This window comes from Petromyzon marinus, chromosome 31 (assembly GCF_048934315.1).
Source record: "Petromyzon marinus isolate PM22_M1 ecotype Great Lakes invasive population chromosome 31, UKy_Petmar_22M1.pri1.0, whole genome shotgun sequence".
Lineage (NCBI taxonomy): Eukaryota > Metazoa > Chordata > Hyperoartia > Petromyzontiformes > Petromyzontidae > Petromyzon > Petromyzon marinus.
The window spans coordinates 7751025-7777858 of NC_133697.1; the positions used below are offsets into that span (position 1 = coordinate 7751025).

A 26834-nucleotide genomic window follows, 5' to 3' on the forward strand; every position below is an offset into this window, starting at 1 on the left:
GCTAATTCAGTTTATTTTGTTGTAGTGGAGTCGTAGTAGAGTGTGCTATGAACCTGCAGACCTAGGTTTGATACCTTGCCATGGCTAACATAAGTGGCTGTGTGATATCTGAACTAGACCTGGGCCCTCACCCTTCACCAATCTGCACTGGCAAGCGTGGTTAGGTCTGGTTAATCTGCCCCAATAATTGAAAGAGATGACGGGGAAGATTGACAAAGGACTGTGAATTATAATTAATATTATTATTTAAGTTTAAACGCCTTCAAGCTTTAGGTTTGTCAAGAAAAACAAGTCGTTTTCTTGTTTTATGGCAGCAAGAAATATCACATGCATTACACGAAACGAAAGGGACAAGTCAGTGGGGACAGTGACAATAAAATAATGTGGATTAAATCCACATTTCAAAGTGAGCACTGTAATCAGAGCAATAAAAATAAATGTACTGCAACAACAACAAAAAGTACATAATTTAAAGAGACGCCATTCGCATTATTATAAACAGACTTTTTTCATAGGCATTAGATGTTATGGTGCAACAAATTATATTTAAAAAGTCTCTAATGAGCACAGTCGAAAAAAGAGGTGGTCCTGACATTTTAATGTAATGTGGTGTCCAACCATAGTCACAAATGCTTTCAACGCACATTTTTTTTAGGCCCATGTTGGACCTAAATTGCTTCCGCTATAGCCGTCGCAGCACAATTGATTTAACAAGAGGAATTAATTAGCATTAATTTGCCCTTCTGTTTATGCTTGATAACTGACAATTGAATTACCTTGAGCGATGGTAGTACATGGTACTTTTGAAAATGGCAACTGGCATATATATGTAAAATGTGCATTAAAAAAAAGGATGTTGCCATTACCATTGCACACTGGGAGTTGCAATCCAGAGGTCGACTGTTCAATCTGATCTCCCGGTGCGGCAGTTGACACAATGAGGCAAGTTAAAAAAAATAATAACCGCCTTGCCTCTGTGCACCCGGTATAAATTGAGACACCACGGTTAGTCGAACGATAGGCCAAGTGTGGTGGGGTTAAAGTGTGGATACTCACACCTCTTCCGATATATCTGTTCAGCATGGAAAAGCAGGCCAAAAATCCCCTCTAAGGGGAGCTCAAGTGGCATGAGTGAAATATTGCGAGGCTGCACCTTTACCGACCTTATTTTTAATACCTCCGTAAAAATTGCCCACGGTTATAATGCCCATTTCAGATTACTGTGCAAGCACCTCTGGGATTACTGGGGTTTAAAACCACGGGATGTTACCTTGAGGTGGCGGGGCGGGGGGATTCAATGTGTAGCGAGTTTGTTGAAATTTTCACAAATCCAAAGAAATGGCGTGATGTATTCACCCAGCATTGCAATGAATTGCAACAATTCGGGGTGGCAATTCTATTGACATTTTGTTAATTGTTCTCTTATTTTTGCCAGAGTAGAAATGTAGTCAAATTAAGTAAAAAAAAAAATTAATATATAACAGTGATATTTTATGCAGTTGTGGAAGACTACGGCTGTGACAATGAACTCGCGACACCTCAGAACCCGGTTTAATCATGGGTAGTTAAAACCAGGATTTGAACCCAGAACATCAGTGGTGCCCACTCAGCACTCTCCAACCACCAGCCCACCTAGTTTGCATAGTTTTGTTTGCTCAATTATCAAAAAAGTTACTTGTAATTTCCATCTAACTTGTACAATTCCTGAAATACATGATTTTCACACGTACAATTGTATGCATGTATCTTGATAGTAAGGGTCAATCATGAATTGATGCAATGTTACCTACCCTGCCAATTGCTACTGGGGTGGTGACATGGCCAAGCGGACGCACGTTCGTCGCTGGTTACAGAGGGACAAGGTTCAAAATCAGCAGCCGCCCTGGTTAGTACTGCGTGTGTATTAACCAAAGAAATACGCACTGTCTGCTTTCACGTTGGACGTAAAAAGAAATCGTGACATTTTATGCAAAAGTAAACCATTGTGTATCGGTGTCATGGGCAATTATATTATTCGCCAAATTTGAAAACGACCTGCAAATTGATCAATTACATACACATAGCAACGTCACCCCCTATTGGCAGACCAGAACTAGCTTGGGTAATTGTTGTTGGTGCCGGTTCTGGCTGCTTTCCTTCCTTGTCTCCGTAGTTTCCCGTGCCTCCGTTCGCAAATCGTGTGCATGTTACAACTGTACAGCGTTGCAAGATGCAATTTTCATGAAAAACGTGGTATAAAATTTAACATTACATTACAATGGGGGAAGACCCATTACCAGGGCAGGGTAAACCGTGGTTTGCGAGCTGCACTTGACCACTGTCCAGGAATGTGTGTCATTGCACTACAGTGTTTACTTTTCTTCTAATTAAAAAAGAAAAGAGAGCTTAATTTTAATGTTTCGATTTTGAGAGAACTTTAAATGTAATGTCAAATCATAAAAGTCCAGGAGGGGTTTTATTCAGCGTTATTTTGAATCAGATGATATTTTGCTGCGATGCGACTAAATAATTCCCATCATGCATAAGTAACAAAAATACGAGCAACTTAAATATATTCTTGGTTCTTTCGGTAAAGTCACGTATATAGAAAATATATATTTTTTAACTTTAATATGTGACAAGGTTCATTGCATCTTAGATGAGTAGAAAAACTGGCTTACTAAACGTCAAATAATGAAGTGTATAATATGGTTTTACCGTATTGAAAACAAATAACACACAGATTGTAAGCAATACTATGCATTTTTAAATGAACAGATTCCATTTTAGAAAAACAAAATTACAGTTATTTGTTCCTAGAAAAGCTACCGTAAAGTTCCATACCAACTGCCTTCTGTCACAATCACTCTGGCACCAAATGTCCCTTAATCGCTATCTCCCTCCACATTAATGTTAAACACGTGTTTAATTTTTGCCTCGTCTTTCTAACCCCCTTCCACATTTGCATCTAATCGTTCATGCATTCTAAGGCAGCACACCTCGAGTGCCGGCATTTTAACTTTCCCCTTAAGTTATTGCCAGCAAAGAAAAGGAGGTGGGGGGGGGGAAATGACGAATTTATCCTGCCACAGGTAAATACCATTTTATATGCAAAACGCAAGTGTGTAAATACAATTAGTCTGCAGCAGATGGCCCCGACATCTGATGTATCCTCTGGCAAATAGATAAACGACATTTTTAAAGCCAGCCCCCTGAGCAATGCCCCAAACAGCTTTTGCCAGTGAAAAAAATAATACTTGATGACCTTGCACACTAACGGTGCTCGAAACGACATCGTCAAGTGCACATGACATCTACCACGCTCGTTCAAATGTGCAACATGTAAAGCTAAAGTTGTGGCATTACAACAACAACAACAAACAATTGCAGCCCTTTTGTCAATCTACTTCTGGATTAATACATTCCCCAACCAGGGGTACAACCAAACTTTGGAAGCTGGGGGTGTCTGGCTAGTGAATGGTTCCTGGCGGTGATCGGGAAGATTGTAAATGCTCACTGTGCTCTGCACTACACGAGGGAGCAGTGTGGAATGCACGCACATCATTTACATACCATTTGTATATTCACCTAGTGGCCAGGGTAGCATGCACTGTTGAGGCTTGCACACATTACGAAGCAGTGCATGCAATAATGCAGCAATGGATAAACGCGTGAATGAATGGTTGAATGAATTAAGGAATGGTTGAACGTGTAAATGGCAGGAAGGATCAATAAATCATCGTGTGAATGAATGATAATGCATCAATGAAGGGATGGATTAAGAAATGAATAAATGCACGAATGCCTGTTTCGCATGTGCCTCATGAATGAATGCATTCACATTTTTTTGGTGTCTCTTAGCCCTAACCTAAAATGTGTTGGGGGTGTCTGGACACCCAAGCCTTGTCAGTCACAGGACTTGTTTGAACAGGGGCCAGGACCGGTTCAAATATCGCTCGCCATGGATGTTAACCGTGATCGGGAATTGAACTCAGTTGACCGGGTTCCCTCGCGAAGTGTGATAACCGCTTCACCCCAACGCTGTGGCATGGCAAGCGATTCATATGTGGGGCACAAACATCCAGTTGGGTTGGCCACGATTGGTCAAAGTTTGAGAATTGGAGTCCTCTCATCCAGTCAAAGGAGGTCAATGAGAAGACAAAATCTTCCGATTAGCCTCTGAGCACGTTTCTACAGAAGTTATTGGCGAACTTAAAGATGCAGCAGCCTATTTTTTTCTCTCTTATGGGAGATGGCTCAAAATGCTACAGGATATGTACAGTGAGGGAAAAAAAGTATTTGTTCCCCTGCTGATTTTGGCTACTGCATTGCGCGCTTTCCCCCGCACCTCAAATGATCACTATTGGCTACGTGCAGTGAAAAAGAAGTTCAACATACATACAGTGAGGGATTTTGTACGTTTGCCCACTGACAAAGAAATGATCAGTCTATAATTGTAATGGTAGGTTTATTTGAACAGTGAGAGACAGAATAATAACAGCAAAAATTCCAGAAAAACGCATGTCAAAAATGTTATAAATTGATTTGCATTTTAATGAGGGAAATAAGTATTTGACCCCTCTGCAAAACATGACTTAGTACTTGGTGGCAAAACCCTTGTTGGCAATCACAGAGGTCAGACGTTTCTTGTAGTTTGCCACCAGGTTTGCACACATCTCAGGAGGGATTTTGTCCCACTCCTCTTTGCAGATCTTCACCAAGTCATTTGCAGATCTTCACCAAGTTATTAAGGTTTCGAGGCTGACGTTTGGCAACTCGAACCTTCAGCTCCCTCCACAGATTTTCTATGGGATTAAGGTCTGGAGACTGGCTAGGCCACTCCAGGACCTTAATGTGCTTCTTCTTGAGCCACTCCTTTGTTACCTTGGCCATGTGTTTTGGGTCATTGTCATGCTGGAATACCCATCCACGACCCATTTTCAATGCCCTGGCTGAGGGAAGGAGGTTCTCACCCAAGATTTCACGGTACATGGTCCCGTCCATCGTCCCTTTGATGCGGTGAAGTTGTCCTGTCCCCTTAGCAGAAAAACACCCCCAAAGCATAATGTTTCCCCCTCCATGTTTGATGGTGGGGATGGTGTTCTTGGGGTCATAGGCAGCATTCCTCCTCTTCCAAACACGGCAAGTTGAGTTGATGCCAAAGAGCTCCATTTTGGTCTCATCTGACCACAACACTTTCACCCAGTTGTCCTCTGAATCATTCAGATGTTCATTGGCAAACTTCAGACGGGCATGTATATGTGCTTTCTTGAGCAGGGGGACCTTGCGGGCGCTGCAGGATTTCAGTCCTTCATGGCGTAGTGTGTTACCAATTGTTTTCTTGGTGACTATGGTCCCAGCTGCCTTGAGATCATTGACAATATCCTCTCGTGTAGTTCTGGGCTGATTCCTCACCGTTCTCATGATCATTGCAACTCCACGAGGTGAGATCTTGCATGGAGCCCCAGGCCGAGGGAGATTGACAGTTCTTTTGTGTTTCTTCCATTTGCGAATAAATCGCACCAACTGCTGTCACCTTCTCACCAAGCTGCTTGGCAATGGTCTTGTAGCCCATTCCAGCCTTGTGTAGGTCTACAATCTTGTCCCTGACATCCTTGGAGAGCTCTTTGATCTTGGCCATGGTGGAGAGTTTGGAATCTGATTGATTGCTTCTGTGGACAGGTGTCTTTTATACAGGTAACAAGCTGAGATTAGGAGCACTCCTAATCTCAGCTCGTTACCTGTATAAAAGACACCTGGGAGCCAGAAATCTTTCTGATTGAGAGGGGGTCAAATACTTATTTCCCTCATTAAAATGCAAATCAATTTATAACATTTTTGACATGCGTTTTTCTGGAATTGTTGCTGTTATTATTCTGTCTCTCACTGTTCAAATAAACCTACCATTACAATTATAGACTGATCATTTCTTTGTCAGTGGGCAAACGTACAAAATCAGCAGGGGATCAAATACTTTTTTCCCTCACTGTATACACTTTTGCACCACATGTGGTAAAATCATTTAAAAAAAGATTATTGCATTGCTTAAGGACATGTTTCCAATGACATGGTGCATTTGAAGTACAGCTTCAATTGTGCAACATAAACAGAACAATTATACAGCGATGCATTACTTATATACACATACTAATTAGTTATACGTAACATGTGGTATTTGTTCAACATACCCGACTCTGCTGATGAGACCATGGAGGTTGAAACCAATACAGAAGTTGCTTTTATTAAACAAAATGCTGCTGGATAATATTTGTCAGCACAGCTCGTAACCGAATGGACAAAAATATATCCAGTATTTATTTTTTACGTGAGCAAATGAAGAGAAACATCTTAATTAGTTGATTACCCATAATGCTTCATAACGATACACCGTGAGCTTGTATGCAATACAGTATTACTAATTGCACATAACACGGCTCTGGAGTGCTCTTAACTCTGCTGATGAGAACTAGAATGTCAAAACCGGATCAGCATTTGCTTGCTTAAAAAAATAGTGCTGGATGCAATTCGCCTGTGGAAGGCCTCAGGTGGTGAGATAAACATATTTTTTTTACGTGAAGGGATGAAAGCAAGTCTCGCTTATTAATCCTAAATTATATAAGCAGACTAAAGTTTGGTGCTAAAAATATATACACAATGCAATATTTTGGTTTCATTAATTATATTGGATTTCCTGTTTTCTGGATATGCATGATTACAAATATCTATTGTGAAACTAAAGCGTGGATGGAAACAGAGCATCGATAAAAGTATTTATAAATACTTTCCTATTGTCAAGGGAACACAAATATATATGAGCCAGGTTAAATGCCCTCAAAATGTATCTGCCTGGCATGGACAAACGACGATCCGAAGAAACGTTTCCTCATTTCACACTGCATGGTCAGGAAACCCGTACTGATAGCAAAGTGCCGATATAAATGCAAATAAAAAAATCTGATTAATAAGCAAGCATGAAAATGTCTGTCTTATTGTTTCAAGTCTCAAAATTATCCTAAAAAAAAACATTGCCGCTCGAACGATGCTGTGCGAAACCACACTTTACTTGATCGGACAATCCAAAGCAGCCCTTTCTGGCAAAAAAATAATTCATGCTAACAAAAAATAACCTCAATGGAAGATATACGTTCAATAACATGCCTTGAGAGCTTTCCAAATTTGCTATGAGTGCAAGGGCAAAGTGCACTGTTAACCTTTCTTCTGCATGCCTTCTATGCATATTTCATGCGATTATTACGGCACTGAAAACTGCCCTGAGCAGTGATAGCCCTGAGGATCCCCCTGTCTTTTGGGGCTTCCATCCAAATATGCACTGCATCATTGAAAACGTTCAGACAACCTCTGGCATTGGAATATTTGACCGGCTCACACAAAAGGATGGCGGGTTGGCGACTCCAAAAAATTGTGGACAGACTCTTCGCAATGTTTGGCAGTCCCCTGACAATACAGTACGACTTAATCCTACGTTATCACATGAGTGAATGTGTTTACTTCAGCATCATCAGTCATGGATCGTCCACTCCTGGATCAAGGTCTCCCCAAGCTGTTGGCTTTTCACGATCAAGATCTAATTGTTTTGTTGGTACTGCATTGGCAGTGGTGCACAGATGCAAACAATAATAAAAAACAGAAAATTGCCAGTGTGCTGAAAAAGAAAATCAATTGGCACATTTGTGCACGCAACAACCTGATGTGTTTGGTTGTGTCGTATTGTGAAGGGTTATCGCTTTAATTCACATTATACCGAAACTATCTAACCCCAAAAAGACACCAATTATGAATCATAATATTGCGTGTGAAAGCCTACATGTGGTATATTCAGCTTAACGTCGAATTGTCACGTCTCTCCCATTGTTTAAGTTACATGCGCAGATGTTTTTTTTATTAACCTGCTTACATACCCACGTATTCTGCGAACATTATTTATCGTTGTGCAGCGGTGTGTGAAAGCACGCTCCTTCCTTTCCCAGGCTACTTTCCTTACCCTCAGGAATTGATGGGCCAGCATGCTGGTTAGCCTGAACGCTTACCTTAGGCATCTAATATTATGAATTTGTGCAAAATGTCATGTTACATTAATTGCATACTGTGGTCAGCAGCATGTTACGGGGTGACCTTCTAAGTCTGCATCAGCATCTTGGCCTGACATTTCCGCCCCAGCGACACATTGTATGGGAACTGAACATATGTATCTGAATATTATAAATCACCTAATTAAAGCGAGGCCCTTTTTTAATAATGGAGTCCGCTTTGTTAGCCTTTCTGTTGCCATAAAATAACCAAACGTACAGGCACTGGAGTACAGATTAATGCTGTATGTGTTCAGCTATGTCACTGCTACGGGAGGCTATTAATTCAGGGTACAGACACACGCGTATATATGAACGTGATATTGTAAAATAAATAATGATACACCAAAAGATTAGGGGAAATAATAAAAAAAATATTCCGGTATGTTTACTGACTTTTTTTTATATATATCTGATGCATAAATGTGTCAGTGAATATAATACACACTTTAGAACCTGAGTTTTGAGAGAAAAAATATTGTATCCCAGCGTGGTGTTCTGGGTTAGGCCAAATGTTGAGCAATTCTGCTATCGAACCTTTGCCGCAGGCTGCTAAATTCCTGAAGATGCCCACAATAGTGCGTGGTGAAAGTTTGAGATGAAATGCTCAACACGAGGCCACAATTGGATTACGAACGGCTGTGAAAACCCTACGTGCTAAGTGAAACAAGAGTATGGATTCCTGCAGTCACGAAAGCTTCAAATCAAGATTGAAACATTCGCACTTGCACATTTAGTCAACACAACCTATTACCTCCCTGGTGCTGTAGGTTACCTGTAACCAGTATATCTGTAAATTACAAGCATAACAGGAATACATGAGCAGAGACTCCTACTCCTATGCACCCGACTCACCTTGGCATCATGGTGATTTCAAGCTTTTGGTCGGTACACGTGGAAGACGTAGGACCTGTCTGGTCGACCTCAAAGAGTAGGCCAAAATATCCTTCAAGACGGGCTGCCGAGAGCTACGTCTGACCGAGACCCCTTTTTTGAGCAGTGGCGATAAGACTTAATTTGCAGGGCTGCACCTTTATTCTTACCTTTCATATCAAACAATGGATTGTTCTGTTTGCGCACAGTCACTTTAAGATGTTTTTCTTGTTCATGTTTTTTGTTTGTTGCGGTTACACCCGATTCAATAGCCGAATGGCTCACAGGGCTATACCAAATAAATGAAAATGAAAACTGAAATGGCGCAGGCGGTGCATTCCTTACAGACAGAACGGAGAATCCCTTAACATGCTGGCTTGATAACTAATACACGTGTGTAAGAACGTGTCACGTGTGTGGTAGAGAATGAGTTTGACTGGTGATACCCCCCCCCCACCCACCACACACACTCCATCCACATAGCCAAACTGGTAAACCCTAAGATAGAGCTCATGTGCCTTAACGCGATAGCATTAGTTAATGCCACTCATGCCTTTGGAATTGCAAAACGAATTGTGTTAAACGTGGAGGCATAACCGCCTTGTCGGAGTTAATGTCAAGCTGTCGAAGTGCACGCATCTACAATCGACAATTTTTTATTTAAACTCTGACATGTGGTGGGAATTATTGGCAGGAGCTGAGCTACAAATTAAATTGGGGTGGCTTCACATTTTTCAAACACTATTTTTTTAATATTTTCTGTTGTTGGGGTTAAAGCAATAGAAGAGTCGTGGTGGGGGTGGGGCTGTGAGAATTGACATGTCAACGCCATTACGTTTTCTATTGTTGACTCAGCTTGAACAAATGATTAATGAGACAAGACGTTAAGCGGGAGTTTAATTGGGACGAGATCTGGGTGGGTACTTTAGAAAAATGCTCTGCCTATATCTCATTAACACGTTTTATTGATTTAGCTTAACTTATATATAACAACTATTGATAACCATGTATAGGGTGGCATGCACAGCCAACATTTGCTTTCAAATCGGACAATCCTTAACTTACCCATAGCTTGCACATCCTTTTATTTTCATTTTTTTACAAAGTCAAATTGATTGAGCTAGTAAATTGTGGGTGTAATTGATCACGGGCTTTTTCTTTTTTAACACAAAACACACACACAAAATTTTGGCAGAACATTTTGGCCGTCGTTATGAGAAAAGGCATTGTGATCGTGGATCGAACATTGGGTGATGAGCTCTGGACATTCTCGGGACAAAAGAAGATTTAAGAGGGGACATATGACTCACGGTCATTGCAGTAAGCGCCGCTGAAGGAGGTCATGGTGCAATCGCAGGTGAAGGTGGCCCAGTGCTGCACACACATGCCCTGGTTCCCGCAGGAATACTCTTGGCATGTTGTGCTTGGGCCTGTCACGGCACACGTGGGAAACACGGCGAGGAAAGACAACGCTTCAACGAGTGCGATGACCTGCGGAGTTCTTACGTTGCATAAAAAAAAAAACATGCTTGCACTTGTATATTACATAACACCCATGGCCTATCCCACCCACCGGTATACATGGGTACATCACAGTTAATCGATCGGCAGGCAGCTATCACAAGCAATAATTTGTAGGGCTGCACATTTACTTTACGCTTAACAACCCATGTAGGAAAATTTTACAGCGGGCTTAATTGTGTTTTTCTAAACTATCCACAGAAGGTGTATTAAAGTATGTTTGGAGATATATTGGCAAATGGTTATTTTACGGATGATATGCAGATGCATGTCCTTCTTGCCACGTAAGTCTAAAAGGTCTTGTTACACCAGGCTGCACAGCAATTGTTTTTCAGACCCAACTTTGCGAGCTGCTTCTATACTTCGAAGCACTAGCGTTTCGCTGGCTGCGCGTGGTTTAAAATAGCGAGCGCTTTGATTTTCCAGGCTGCCTGCAGGCTACAGAGAAGGGGGGGGGGGGGTCTTGTAATCTTTCAGCTTATTAAAATGAATGTTGACATCGCCAGATATTGTCATCGCTCAGCCGCCACATGGTCTGCTCTTTATAAAAAGGGAAGCGCTTAATGGCATAAAAGAACAATGATTTCAAAGTGTCCAAATCTGGTTTCATGTAATTATTGATCGTTAACTTGTTTTTCTTTCCTTGCATTTTCATCGCAAATTGCTTCTTGGGGATTTGTTTTCGAATGACAATCAAGCAGACTGCGATGAGCTCTGAGTGCGCAGAGTCACGGTGAATGGAGGTGGTTGCAGCATGTTGTTATTATTTTACGCCACACGGCTGCAAATCTGTTAATGATGCCAAAGGTAGAGAACAACTGATGTGCAGCTCGACATAACAAGGGATTAAGAGTTTATAGCTGAATCCATCATGAAATGTCCTTATTGCCCAGGACAATGTTAAGTTAGTCATCTATCATTATTATCATCATCACCATCGCCAGCCACGACCAATCCACCGCTGCATGATCCACTGAGCACCTGCACACGAGCGTGTTTCATCACTCCATCTCCTTAGTGGACGTGCTCTCGGACGCATTCTACTCCTTCCCTGCCAATATCTTGATTTTTGACCATAGTGCATCGTCTCATCCAGCAGCGTGTTTTGCTCAAACAAGCCCACTTAATTTTTCTGACCAATTTAAATGGTGTATTTAACCTGTGTGGCTTATTTATTTCACGTGTTCCTTCCTTATGTCTCTCAAATGCAACTCCAAGCATGCATCTCTCCACGCTTCCAAGTTGAAACAAAAACCTGAGGGGTTGTACAAACCCTTCATATTTCTGTTCCACCTTATTTGCCAATGACCTTGTTTCTGAACCACAATCTCATACATCATAGAGCCAACAAGCATATGGGTTTCGATTTAAAGCTTTCGTGACTGCAGGGATTCATCTTGTTGGTTCTTTCGGTAAAGTCACGTAGAATGGAAATGAAATGATAAAAATAAAACATAAAATGAAATTCTCACGACGTTTCGGCCACAACACAAGTAGCCTTCTTCAGGTGAAGGAACAGAACTGTCGGGACGACAGCGCTTCATTGAATTTTATTTGATTATGTTTTATTTGTATTATTTTATTTCCATTCTACGTGACTTTACCGAAAGAACCAAGAAGAAGCATATGGGTGTTTTTGCAAATCGTACCCAAAACATCAACTTATGGTCAAAGTTCTCAGAAGGACTCCAATAAACACCCAGTCGTGGCCCAGTTTGAACATTTCACATTTTAAAAAATTCCTGTTGAACAGCACTATTTCAATTACTTCCTGCTGAGAAAGAGATAATTTTAGTTCTCAAATGTAAAACGTGTATTTGTCTTTTTATTACGTATGTCCTGGATGCACAGCATACAAATAGTGCCGATGAGAAAATTTGTAATGTTTTACTTTATTTTGACATTATCATTAAAAAAAAATTCTCTCTAACTTGTCTAGCGTGACAAAAGGATGAATGTAAAACAAATTAACAAGTTTTCACTGCTAACCTGGAACAATAACAAAAAAACATTCACTTTAAATGCACATTACAATATTATGTAATACTTAAAAAAAACACATGCAACAAAACAAACAAAAAATAATTATCCTGCGGTGCATTCATGCTAGCAATCAACATGAAAGCAGTGTGGGCCAGCAAGTCATTTTATAACATTTAATTCATCTCTGCACTTCACTTGGCCTGTCCTGGCACACCATTATTGTGCAGTTTATTTCTATATTGTCACGTAATTTTATTCAGCATTTCAATTCCCCATTGTGCATTGGCTTTTAAATTGACATTGTCAATAAACAAGAAAGCAAATGTTCATAAGATTGGGCCACGGCAATGCAACAGCAATTAATCATAATTGTTTTGACATATAGATAAAGAACAAATAAAGTCTGCCATATTTGCAATTAAAAATGAATCAAACACAAAAGCTAAAACTATTTTAAAGTGCTTAAGATAAAGTACTTTCCTGTCCAGTAAGAAAAAGTTAGGCTTTATGCTTGATAATAAAATAGTTACATTTGTCATAGGGCAATTATTGTGAAATAAGTATTGATGCTTTTAGGTTAAAGTAATTTTAGTTTGTTTTATAAATATAAAAGGAAAGATAAATTGTGTTATGGCTGTTGAGACGTGAAAACGTGCATGCTCACTGGTACAATTGGGATGCTTTAGGTTAATAATTACTGGTAAGGAACATTTAAAATGAGACTAATAAAAGGTGAATACGTGTATTTTCTCTGGCATACCTTTGGGGGTCGATGAGCGATTGGGTGTCCTTGGATTAATGCTCAGGGTATAATGGATGCACACAATAATCAACTGATACTGATTCTTAGGCTTGCGATACATCAAAACTAGATGTGGTGCTTTCGTGACTGCAGGAGATACTCTTTGGTTTTTTCGGTAAAGTCACGTAGAAATAAGACGTAATAAAATAACATAATAGTATAGTATAATAAATACACGCATATGTTGCGATACATATTCTTGGTTCTTTCGGTAAAGCCACGTAGAAGGGAAACAATAAAATAAGAAAAATATAAAACAATAAAATTATCACGACGTTTCGACTGCAACACAAGCAACCATCATCAGGTGCGAAAACCACAGCAAGAAAAATCCGAAAAAAATACACGCATATGTTGTATGTAATGGGTTCATATGACCCACTCCAACCACTAGAGGCTCCAGCCACATTCACCACAATGTAAAAAAAAGAAAATTACAGCATATATTTATTTATATATGTTGATCGAATACACATGTTTTTGTTTTTGCTCTTCCCAACTGAATTCCCAGTGTGCTCTCGGCATGCATTCGGAAATCTCAGAGATCACTGCAACTCCGAGAGTCCAGGAAATGTACATAAACGCCGATGGAAGTGGCTTTTTCTTTTTTACTTTCCATTAAAGTGCATGCCCTTTTCCACAAACCTTGAATTGAGAGTGGTATTTGTCGCACAATAGTCAAACAGATATGTTACAGTCTCCAGAGATGGAAAATGTAACCAAATTCAGTGAAAAGCCAAGTGTTTACATCACGTGTTTTTTTTTCACACAATCATCCACCACAATGCTAAGACCTGATTTAAAGCTTTCGTGACTGCAGTAATTCATATTCTTAGCTCTTTCGGTAAAGTCACGTTGAAGGGAAACCGATACACCTGATGACGACCGTTTGTGTTATGGTCGAAACGTCGTGAGAATTTTTATTGTTTTATATACATTTTATTATTTTATTGTTTCCCTTCAACGTGACTTTACCGAAAGAGCTAAGAATATAATGCTAAGACCGTCAGCTTGCTACAACTGAGAACCCGATTAGTATTCATCAGTGGCTGCCTGAACTTCAGCGGTGGGTCTCAGAGGTAACACACCTCCGATCAGCATGGTTGGCGATGTACGGTGCGAAAAAAGTTCAACATACGTACGTACAAATGACCCTCTGAGACAACTGGCCACTGCAGTAAAAAAAAACTAATTCTTAAATAAAATTGTGACCTTGAATCGCGAACAATGTGTCTGATCATAAGGGAGAGGGAGCAGGTAATTAGCGATTCCACTCTTTAATGTTCTTCAACAGATACACAGTTAAGCCTTTTTGGAAGCACCATCGCAATGACAGCATCTAACTGCGTGAAACTTTTTTCCTAGTACATTATTACTGTTATGGTAGTGGAGGGTGAAGGGCATTGTCACAGTGCCAACAAAAGTAGCATCCACCCCCATTAACTCGTGTGGTGGTGATAACCAGCCAATGATTAAATGTGGCATCTGGGTTGTTGCAGTGCGCTGTCGGCACCACAGTGGTGAGATGTCAACTCCCTCTTCTGGTATGCTGGGTCACGGGTTCGATCTAGACCCTGACGCCTGTATATTTAGAGTTTGTATTCGACTGCTATGCATTTACCACGTGGTAAGCCACTTCGTTGAGCTATTCCTTGTGGCCAGGTCGCTTCTGTGGGCCTTACCTGGTAAAAAAAAGTGGTTACTGTCATACCAGTGGGTGAGCTTGTGGAATCCAGCGTCACATTTTAGTGACGAAAATATTCGTCGATGAGGTGGGTTCAAATTTGATTCGACTTTCGTCAACGATCGCCCGCGAGTGAATGAAAATGATCGACCGTGAGAATGGCTATGAATATTCACCGAAGACGTGAGCATGACCGACTATGACGAGGCGTAATTGGCTAGCCTGAAGGAGGAAGCAGATTGAGATAGTTTAGTATTATTATCAGAGACTGCAATGCAGAGCAAGAACAAAATGTTAAATGGCTATATTAAACGCATTTAAAGGTTTTCTGAGTAAACTGATTGGCTCACCTATTAATATTGGTTGGGGGTGGGGTGGGGGGAGATTGCGTGCGCGTCGCACAAAGATCTAAAAACTAAAAGTGAACGACCAAGAGGTACCCACAGACTAAGGCAGCCAAAATACACAGGTTGCTGCTGACTAGACAGATAAATACATAAATCGATCACCAAATTAACACAAGTGGAAAACAAGCTGAGGTCACAACTTTTCACTCCCTTTCCTGTGCAATCAGCAAAATACAGCGGACAGACTAACTCACTCAAACATGTACGACATATCAATCGGTACACACACACGGACATAGGCCTTCCAGCTTCTTCTCTTCACCACAGGCCAGCTCCCCACTCTCTGGCATGTCCCCCCCCCCCAATCCCTCCCCCCAGCATGGGCCGCGAACAAGCTACCCACGGCCACCACGGTGGCGAGATGCTAACTACCTCATCTGGTATACAGGAGGTTCTGGGTTCGATTCCGACCCTGACACCTGCTGTATATTTGGCGTTTGTATGTTCTCCCCCGCAGGTCGCGTGGATTTTTCTCCGGGTCCTCCGGGTTTTTCCTCCGCATTTAGAAACGTGCGCTCAGAGTATTGGGCCGCTACAAATTTCCACATGATGACAAGCCACTTCGTTGAGCTATCATTTGTAATAGCCAGGTCGTGCCTGAAAAAGAGCTTGTATAGCTCAGTGGGGCCTTACCTGGCAAAATTCAATGTAAAAAAAAAACGTGTTGCGTGTTTGTTTGGTTTGTATTGCTAAACAAAGCTGGGGGGGGGGGGGTGGGGGGGGGTGTCGCACCTTCACAGCCGCGTTCGATCTCGTTGACCTTGTAGCTAGCCTCCTTCAGCAGGTCCGGCAGGCGTCCGTTGAGATCGAGCGACGCTAGGCAGCCTTGGTAGCCCTCCCGCGACGCCACCAACTTGGGCAGCTTAGCGTACATGCTCTTCTCCAAGCCGCCGATGAACAAGTCCCCTGTCAAGAGAAACGGACGAGGGTTGCATTGAAAGGCTTTTCGCGGATATGCCACAGGGGAACGGCTCTCTCCGCCCGTGCCGTGTTTTCGGGTTTGCGTGGCACGTGTCCGTCTGGCGCGATGTCCGACGTTTTGCTCCGCGCTGATGGAATTCAGTTCCCTGAAAGAGCTCCCGGCACGTAGAGCGAAACGTCGGACGTCGTGCTGAGCAACGCGCGGTACGACCAGAATACGCATCGGGGGAGGCGTTTAAAGCCATTAGCTGCTGTGTAATGCGGGTTTTCTCTTGCAACTCACTGCAGAATACTTGAGTACAGGTCAGCCCTTTGTATAAAAAGGTGAATGTGCAGCCCTGCAATTTATTGCCCACGTCACTGCATGCAGACATTTAGGCAACTGTGCATTTACATTTAACTGTCAAATTTCAAACAATATAAAGGCCCAGATATGCATGTAAATAAATAAATAGTGTTGTATGAATGCCTCCACGAAATCACAATTGCAATGGCTTCTTCGCGTACATTGAACATTAACAGCAATAGTGTGCTGTATTATAAATAGGATAAAAGTGTAGCCTTGAAATTGCATGCTCACTCCGGCGCTGGTGGAAGGGCCTCCCCTAAGGAGAGCTCTAGAGAGCCGCATCTAGAGGGTATTTGGCCTACTCATCCACAGTGGGAGATGAGAGAGTATCCACACTTTACCCCACCACACGTGAACCAACTATGGTGTCCGTATGTATGTCGAAATTCTTTCGCACCTTAGGTAGCAAAACTGTGCTAATCGGAGGCGTGCCCATGTATATAGCTCAGCCCTTGGTATTGTTTATTCACGTTATAATTATAGGCATTACGAAAACCTACTGATTATTATCTGTATGTGTAATGCGTGGGATATGTTATTGCATTTCAGCTTTGGTTTTGTCTGTATTTACACTGTTCAAGCCAGTGATTAGCTTCTAAATAGAATGAAACCCCAGTACGAACAATCTCACTTTAAAATAATAGCAGTGCCGATAACCATAATGTATAACAAAAAAATATGGAAACGAGATGTTGGAAAAGCTCGAAATTTTTGCAAAAAAAAAACCACACACACACACGCACGCAATGCATGAGACTAACCCAACACTAGTGTGAAACTGAAAAGACAATTAAATGACACAAATCATCCATTTCATGAATGCGTACATTTTTCAACCCCTCCCCCCACAGGACATTAAATGTGACTCAAATTGAAAATATTTGCCCCAAGTTTGAATATTGCATTGCTCATTTGTGACAAGCAAATTAAAACAGACATATCCTATTTATCTGGTGCTTTGTTTCTGGCTATTTCAGCCACCCCCCCACCCCCCACAATTTATTAACCCCTGAGACAAGCAATATATCGTTTAAATAAGTACGTAAACGCCCGTCTGTGTAAATACGTACAACTTTAAGTTTCAATCGCAGTGAAAAGAGATAGGCCAAGGGCATCGTAAACATTATGAGCAAGCTTGCAATTGATGAATGACAACCAACAATGTGTAAACAATTGTGTAAGTCTAAACTAAACTATAAAACTAAACTATTTTTTTAATTTTACCAAGTAAGGCCCACTGAACAAAATATCTCTTTTTCAGAAGCGACCTGGCCACAAATGATAGCCCAACGAAATGGCTTATCACGTGGAAATTTACCGCAGCCAAACACTCTAAACGCATTTTTCTAAGTGCGGATGGAAAAGCCGGTAGAAAAATCCACGCGACCACGGGGAGATAGGACATGCAAACTCCAAATACTGTATACAGGTGTCAGGGTCGCGATCAAACCCATGACCTCCTTCTAGATTTGAAGCTTTCGTGACTGCAAGGATTCATACTCTTTGGGTTTTTCGGTAAAGTCACGTAGGTAAAAAAATAAAGGACGCTTGTGTTGCGCCCAAAACGTCGTGATTTAATTTAGTTTTGATTTATTTTATTTTATCAATTTTTTACCATGACCTCCTGTATAGCAGGCGCGGTAGTTTTAAGGGTTAACGGTAACACGCTGTACCACGTATTTGTCACCACGGGGCAGCTTTACCACCTGTCAAAATGAAAGACTGTCAAATTTCTCTCTCTCGCCTGTTTTTAGTCTGACAGATTTTTAATTTAGAGAGTCAATCACGGGAACAGGCACTTCATTATTAAGATTGAAATGCCACACAATAAAGAGTGAAAAGTGGCCGTAATGTGAACTCCTTGAAACCTGTGGTACCTTGCATTTGAATGAAAATCTCTTAGGGGGAAGGGGGGAATACAGTCGTCAACCTGTAAAATGTATATTTTATAATGGGGGATTTCCCATTGCAATCGTTTGTTAAGGAACCAACTCAAGCTAAACAAGTGATACGCTTTGACAAAATGGCTTAAAATTAAGAGTTTTTGAAATTGAACTATTTACACTGTGCTTGCCCTTGCACCGAGATAATAAACATGAGACATGTATAAATAAAGTACGCGGGAGTGGGAAAAAAAATATAATTTGTATTCTTAAACATGTCTTAGCATTAAAAGCTGCAGTTTGTAATTAGAGATGGAAGGATAAAATGAATATTCCCCGAGCAGTCAAAGAGAGGGCGCCAACAAGAATGACGCGCACAAAGCCGCTGGTAAGGTGCCACATGAGGTGTTCTGGACAGAGAGCACCAGTGGTGGGCCGATACAATCAGCAATGCACCCAGGCCTCCTGGGCCAGCCGAATCCAATTACCCCAGCGCACAATGAGTGGCCAATTCTTGGTAGCACATTACGCTGAATAGCGCTGTTTACATGGTGTGACATGTACGGGTTCTGCTGAAATGCATGTAATTACGGTGGCTATGTGAAAATTGTGGCAAACGGTTTGTGAAATGTAAAAAAAAAAAAATAAAGATGATTCGTATGTGTATACACAGCACCGATGAGATATATATACACACAAACACTCACGGTGAGATGCGGAAAGTGGCACACGTGAGGTAGGGGACATACGCAGGTTCGAGACATCACATTGTACGTACAGTGAGGGAAAAAAGTATTTGATCCCCTGCTGATTTTGTACGTTTGCCCACTGACAACGAAATTATCAGTCTATAATTTCAATAGCAGGTTTATTTGAACAGTGAGAGACAGAATAACAACAACAAAATCCAGAAAAACGCATGTCAAAAATGTTATAAATTGATTTGCATTTTAATGAAGGAAATAAGTATTTGACACCCTCTCAATCAGATAGACTTCTGGCTCCCAGGTGTCTTTTATACAGGTAATGAGCTGAGATTAGGAGCACACTCTTAAAGGGAGTGCTCCTAATCTCAGCTTGTTACCTGTATAAAAGACACCTGTCCACAGAAGCAATCAATCAATCAGATTCCAAATGCTCCACCATGGCCAAGACCAAAGAGCTTTACCAAGGATGTCAGGGACAAGATTGTAGACCTACACAAGGCTGGAATGGGCTACAAGACCATTGCCAAGCAGCTTGGTGAGAAGGTGACAACAGTTGGTGCGATTATTCGCAAATGGAAGAAACACAAAAGAACTGTCAATCTCCCTCGGCCTGGGGCTCCATGCAAGAACTCACCTCGCAGAGTTGCAATGATCATGAGAACGGTGAGGAATCAGCCCAGAATTACACGGGAGAATATTGTCAGTGATCTCAAGGCAGCTGGGACTATAGTCACCAAGAAAACAATTGGTAACACACTACGCCGTGAAGGACTGAAATCCTGCAGCGGCCGCAAGGTCCCCCTGCTTAAGAAAGCACATATACATGCCCGTCTGAAGTTTGCCAATGAACATCTGAATGATTCAGAGGACAACTGAGTGAAAGTGTTGTGGTCAGATGAGACAAAAATGGAGCTCTTTGGCATCAACTCAACTCGCCGTGTTTGGAGGAGGAGGAATGTTGCCTATGACCCCAAGAACACAATCCCCACCGTCAAACATGTAGGTGGAAACATTATGCTTTGGGGGTGTTTTTGTCTGCTAAGGGGACAAGACAACTTCACCGCATCAAAGGGACGATGGACGGGGCCATGTACCGTCAAATATTGGGTGAGAACCTCCTTCCCTCAGCCAGGGCATTGAAAATGGGTCGTGGATGGGTATTCCAGGATGACAATGACCCAAAACACACGGCCAAGGCAACAAAGGAGTGGCTCAAGAAGAAGCACATTAAGGTCCTGGAGTGGCCTAGCCAGTCTCCACACCTTAATCCCATAGAAAATCTGTGGAGGGAGCTGAAGGTTCGAGTTGCCAAACGTCATCCTCGAAACCTTAATGACTTGGAGAAGATCTGCAAAGAGGAGTGGGACAAAATCCCTCCTGAGATGTGTGCAAACCTGGTGGCCAACTACAAGAAACGTCTGACCTCTGTGATTGCCAACAAGGGTTTTGCCACCAAGTACTAAGTCATGTTTTGCAGAGGGGTCAAATACTTATTTCCCTCATTAAAATGCAAATCAATTCATAACATTTTTGACATGCGTTTTTCTGGATTTTTGTTGTTGTTATTCTGTCTCTCACTGTTCAAATACACCTACCATTAAAATTATAGACTGATCATTTCTTTGTCAGTGGGCAAACGTACAAAATCAGCAGGGGATCAAATACTTTTTAACCTCACTGTATGTATGCTGAACTTCTTTTTCACTGCACGTAGCCAATAGTGATCATTTGAGGTGCGGGGAAAACGCGCGATGCAGTAGCCAAAAGCCGCTGCGAGGATGACCGGAGTTTGACCAGAAAATTAAATAGGTCTCAGCAGGACACATTGCTAGATGGGATGATGGCCAGTGGTTGAGACTAACGATGGAGCGGCAGTCAAAGGAGGATGTCTATTGTGGTGACGGAGCCATCAATTGAAATCTGCTCACGGTGCAGGTGCCAAATAGATTGTTGCATCGCAAAAGCGTGAGATATTGGCAGCAGTTTGTTGGATATCATCCAGCAGTGGATAAAGGCTGATGATAATGATTACAGGAAGCGACATTACCGTACTCTGCCACATGACATGGTTGCCAATATTTCGTGATATTTTTTTGTATACTTGTACATACGGGACCAAACTATAAATAGATGCACATATTGTACATGTACTGTATACAATATTTGCACACAACATACACAAACAAATAGATAAAGTACGAGGAATAGCACACGAAGTCACGTATTTTGGAAATAAGCTAAATCAAATACATGTTTAAAACGTTTCACTACCAGGGAGAGAAATATTTATATATTAAACATCAGCTTCTCTTCAGGATTTAACATAAAATAAGGCCAACCCTGCCTCAATTGACACATTTATTTTCCGTCACAAGAAAATAATACTTGATTTGAAGCTTTCGTGACTGCAGGAATCCATACTCTTTGGCTCTTTCGGTAAAGTCACGTCGGTAGAAAAAGACGGTTGCTTGATGTTGCGGTCGAAACATCGTGATCTATTATTTTTTCTACCTACGTGACTTTACCAAACGAACCAAAGAGTATAAAATAACACTTGCTTCTACATATCACTATATACGCATCCATTACTATTGGTTATAGTGAAGTGCAATACAACCTCTTTAGTTATCGTGAAGTGCAACTTGTGTCACTTGTGAGGAACGATGGCCGATGGTCTGGAAAAGTGATGGGGGTGGCAGGAAAAGAATGGAGTGCGTGAAAGAAAACGTCCACCCAGGAGACGGAGCGATGGAATTGGCTCGCGAGCAGGTGCGGAATGGAGGGTGACATTGCTGGATCAGAGGAGGTGGCTTAGGGGAGCCTTCATACAACAGTGGATTGACCATGGGTGACGATTATGACATATATATGCACCAATGGGAATAATCATAAAATATTCGGCAGTTTATTACATGTAATTCTTGCAGTTTTTTTTTCCATGGGGAATGGAACATTTACGCAATTGCTGCCGAGTAGAGACATCTAGTGGAGATGATGTAAATGACATTCACACGCAATTTTCATGAACGAACTCCATCTTGTGGACTGAAACATGATCGTGAGGAAGCCATTTGGCGTACATTTAACGCTGAATTAATTCCCTCTGGTTTAGTTGCACGTGTTCATGTTGTTGTCAAGCGATAACACTGCTTTATGACATCTGCAGTTCTGCCGCATGTCATTTATGACAAGGGGCACAGACGAGGTCAAACAGAATGAGAAACAAATTGCCTTGTTATAGTGCTGCGATTTGTGAGAAATTATTTTTTAAAAATCTTAATTTTATCCCTAATGTGCTATCGATGTTGTTATGAGACGAAGTATCCATTCGTATCTATCGCCAAGCAGTGTAACTCTACGTGCTTGAGAATGGCCCACCAAAGTGGATATCACAGAGCTACCTCTGAGATACTTTCAAGTGACCTCTGGTCCATAATATCGAGGACAGCAATTCCCCACCCTCTCTGCATCTAAGAGCAGCGATCATTGGCAGACATTGCAGCCAATGTTTTTAATTCTCATAGTTGACATCTAGCCAAATAAAGTGCAAAACAAAATTAAATATAGGGCTTTTTTTCATGCAGTCATTTCAACTCAGTAAACTAGTCAACTTTGCCTTCTAGTTTTGACTACTTCCCAGGATCTCAGTGGCGCTGGCTATCGCTGTTCTGAACCCTGAGTCACACGCCACCTGCCATCAACATGATAATAAGCTGCCAAAATAATAATACACATTTTTTTTACCAAAATGGAAGACCTCATTTTGATCACTAAATATGATTAACTGGAATATTATGTTTTGATTTAAAGCTTTCGTGACTGCAGGGATTCATATTCTTGGTTCTTTCGGTAAAGTCACGTAGAAGGGAAACAATAAAATAATAAAAATATAAAACAATAAAATTCTCACGACGTTTCGACTGCAACACAAGCAATCATCATAGAAGGACTCGTCCATCTGAATAACTGCCAAATCGCTCTCCGTGGTGCTAACGTAAAAAAGCCACTTTTTTCAAATTGTATTGCTGTGGTTTTCACACCTGATGATGATTGCTTGTGTTGCAGTCGAAACGTCGTGAGAATTGTATTGTATTGTTTTATATTTTTATTATTTTATTGTTTCCCTTCTACGTGACTTTACCGAAAGAACCAAGAATATGGAATATTATGGTTAATTAATTGTACCAAATCTATGTTTTTGTATGGAGTAAAAAAATATATTAAAATGTCATGCTGCTTTGTGCCAACTCAATGCACTGTCTGATCCAGTTTTGCCACCAGTTTTGTATATTGATATATTTTTATAGTTACCATGACATTTGCTAGGATGGAGGCAATTAAATTCACAAATGTAGAATTTTTCCACTGATAGTAAAGGATACTACACCTCCTACACCCGGGGTAACTTCTACAAAAAGGCCCTCCAGGAGTCTTTGTAGCATCTGATTTAATTAAGTCTACCTTTACACTCAAGCTCCCCAAGTTGTGCACCGTCTGCTGACCTGGTGAGAATCTTTACCTGCTGTGACTGGCACTCGTGGCTGAATGTTTCTGAGCTTAACCCATTATTAGTGAGGTCATTAATAACCCCAGTTGAGATCTTTAAAAAAACAAGTTTTGCAGATGAGAATAGTTTTAGAAAAATTAAAAATATTATATTTCTTGTCTCCCTCTGGGATTAAAACTCTTGATCGCAAATGTGCTGGCTTGGTGCTCTGATAGCAAAATTATCCGTCTGAGTTTGAGCCAGCCCAGCACTTGTTACTAATCAACCACCAATATTACCCACACCCCTCCCCCTTCTCCCATCTTCACTTAAAATATCCTGCCTTTAATTAGGAATTAACAAGCTTTCATTCTTTATCTGAGGAACTGCACAGTGGGACTTGATTCATTAAGGGAAAACCACAGCAGTCGAGCACTTTTGTAAGTAACATATGCAAATGCAAAGGCCACCTTTGAGGTCAAGGTTTCTGGCGCCGTTGACGTTTTGCGACACAGTCTGGGTGTCGACCTTGAGGGTGTGAATATTGTTGTTGTCTCTGGAGATGATCACGTTGTGCCACCGGTTGTCGTTGAGAACCCGCTTGGAGTTGTCACGGATGAGGTCCTGCCCGTTTCCCAGGTCAAATATGTAATGGATGTGCCTGTCCGACAAAGCAAGAAAACAACAAATAAAAAAACACATTCATGTAATTTTCGGTGAAGTAAAGGTGCAGCCCAGAAATTCGCTTGTTCATGCCACTGATAGCAGACGACCCTATGATAGAGAGACTACTACAGGGCACCTCTGGTGGGCATTTGGAGTATTCTTCCACAGTACATTCATGTAACGGATACTAAAGCTATATTACATGAAATTGTATGAAGTATACATGAACCTCTCTACAAACAGGTATTTACAAATAGTTCGAATAAAAAACAAGATTTCGAACCAACACATTCATCCAATTTGTATCTTCATAACTATGCTGTTCAAAATGTATTCGTGCAAAAAAAAACAGTTTTTCATTCGCTTTATTTTTTTTTCTTGCTGCGGTGTTTGGCGACGCGCGTTACATTCTATTTTATCAGAAACTGGATCAAGTCCGCTCACCCTCGCCACACGAAAAAACAATCCTTACGGGGACAAAGAGCCCCGGCTCGCTTCACGCACACGCAAAGCTCCAAGGACCTCATCACCACAGTCACGGGGGCATTAGTCGAGCATTGGCCAAACTGACAATCACCGAACCACTTATACGGCAGCCGCGCTCCGGTGTTGCCGGGATGCAATTTCTGGAGGTCGCGATACGATATCAAATTTCGCCGCACGACGATTAAACACGATATCGGTTTCCTATATGTTTGCAATTATAGTTCACAATTTTACAATATCTGTGCACTTTGGCCACACTTCCTGCATGAATAAAGTATGATACAAAGGTTTTCGACTGCACTAGTTCACTCTTAAACATAAGCCTCCTACAAGTCTTATAATCATTGCAACTTTGCAAAGTATAATGCCTCCAATGCACATGTTGTCAGTTATACAGGAAATTATCCAATAATTAAATCAACTATGAAAACGATGACATCGTATAATCGCCAAGCTATCAATAACCCCCCAAATTTTGACTTAAAGCTTTCGTGACTGCAGGAATTCATATTCTTTGGGTCTTTCGGTAAAGCCACGTAGATAGGAAAAAATAAAATAAAAATATCACGACGTTTCGATCGCAACACAAGCAATCGTCATCAGGTGAAAAAATAGCGAGAGAGCTGCTGAGGCAGGATGTTAAGCATTAATTTAACGAATAATAATTGCTGATGATATACAACTTGAATTAGGCTATTAAGTTTATAATTTCATGAAGAGTTTAAAAAAGGATATAAAAGGTTGAATAAAAATATCATGAGGGGACGTAATCACAATGATGATTTTTTTTGCCAAAAAAACGATGCTGTTATTATGGGCCTCATTGTACGCTGTATCGTAGTATGTGTTTGGGAGACAGGGTTGCGCAGTGGTAATACTTGTGCCTCTAGCACCTTTCTATCTGGTGGTGGCATGATCTCCCCCTGTTCTGCATAGGAGTCCTCCAGGGTTTTCCCAGTTTCTACCCATAGCTAAAAAAAAAACTACATACAATATAACTGGTATTGGCCAAACATCTCAATTCTGAAAAACTACCCTCAAATTTCTCAATTCGGATTGCACGCAGCAACATTGCCTCATTGTGCAAAAACTTGGCAGGACCGTACTGAAAAATCAAGACTGAAAAAAAGTCTCCAGAACTGCTCTTTGTGTTTATTTTGTTATCCTTCCCCCGCACCTTCGATTAGCATGGGTTGGCTACGTACGGTGCGAAAGAAGTTCAACAAACATGCATTTAGACTGAGTGACGCTCTCCCAGGTAAAACAAACACATCAATAATAATATTGTGGCAACCCTAGCCACCACGGCGCACCGCCACTGCCCTCAGCCTACCCCTTGACCAGCTCAACAGCGATGTAGTCATTGGCGTCGCCGCTGTTGTAGAGGATGAGCCCGTCGCTGGACGTGCTCTTGAACTGGAAGAAGAGGTACATGGAGGTGTAGGCCTGCAGGGTGGCCAGCGTCAGGTAGCTGCCGCGTGTCTTGAAGATGATGGGGTCAGCGATGATGGTGCGCATGCCGAACCGCGCGTTCAGCTCGCAGTAGCGGATGTCGCCGTTGCGGCACAGGTCGATGTAGGCCATGCCATTGAAGACGACGTTCTGCAGGTGGCCCATGAAGTTGGAGGGCATCACGGAGGTGTATCGGCGCTCTGTCATGATGCCCGTCTCGATGTTGTGAAACTCAAGGCGGGTGTGGTCGCCGTCCATGAGGCCTATGAAGCAAAGGTAAACAAATAATCAATTATAGAGTGGTATCAATTTTACAAAGACAACAAAACCCTGTATTATTATTATTCGATTTAAAATTATGTTACATTACTGTCTTGTACAATACTTGTATTGTTGTTGTATACTAGATACCTTGAACATTGCTTTAAATAATTTGATATCATGAAATGTTATTCTATACTCTTAAATATACTGTTATAGAATAATAGTGTATAATGGTATGGACTGAATAAGTAAATGTTTACAAATTATTAACTGTTTCAATATTG

The 26834-nt window shown here is 41.4% G+C and overlaps 1 protein-coding gene across 40 annotated transcripts in view; it reads right to left on the reverse strand.

Annotated features, from left to right (window-relative positions):
• LOC116947744 (neurexin-1-like) overlaps positions 1 to 26834 on the reverse strand; it is a 401559-nt gene that overhangs the window by 206828 nt on the left and 167897 nt on the right. For all 40 annotated transcript variants that reach the window (XM_032963829.2, XM_076070792.1, XM_032963826.2 and 37 more), the window contains 4 exons: positions 26168 to 26549; positions 24153 to 24343; positions 16069 to 16242; positions 10250 to 10369 (listed from right to left, as the gene is read on the reverse strand). In XM_032963829.2, the coding sequence (XP_032819720.1) occupies positions 10250 to 10369; positions 16069 to 16242; positions 24153 to 24343; positions 26168 to 26549 (867 nt within the window). The remainder of the gene's footprint in view (positions 1 to 10249; positions 10370 to 16068; positions 16243 to 24152; positions 24344 to 26167; positions 26550 to 26834) is intronic.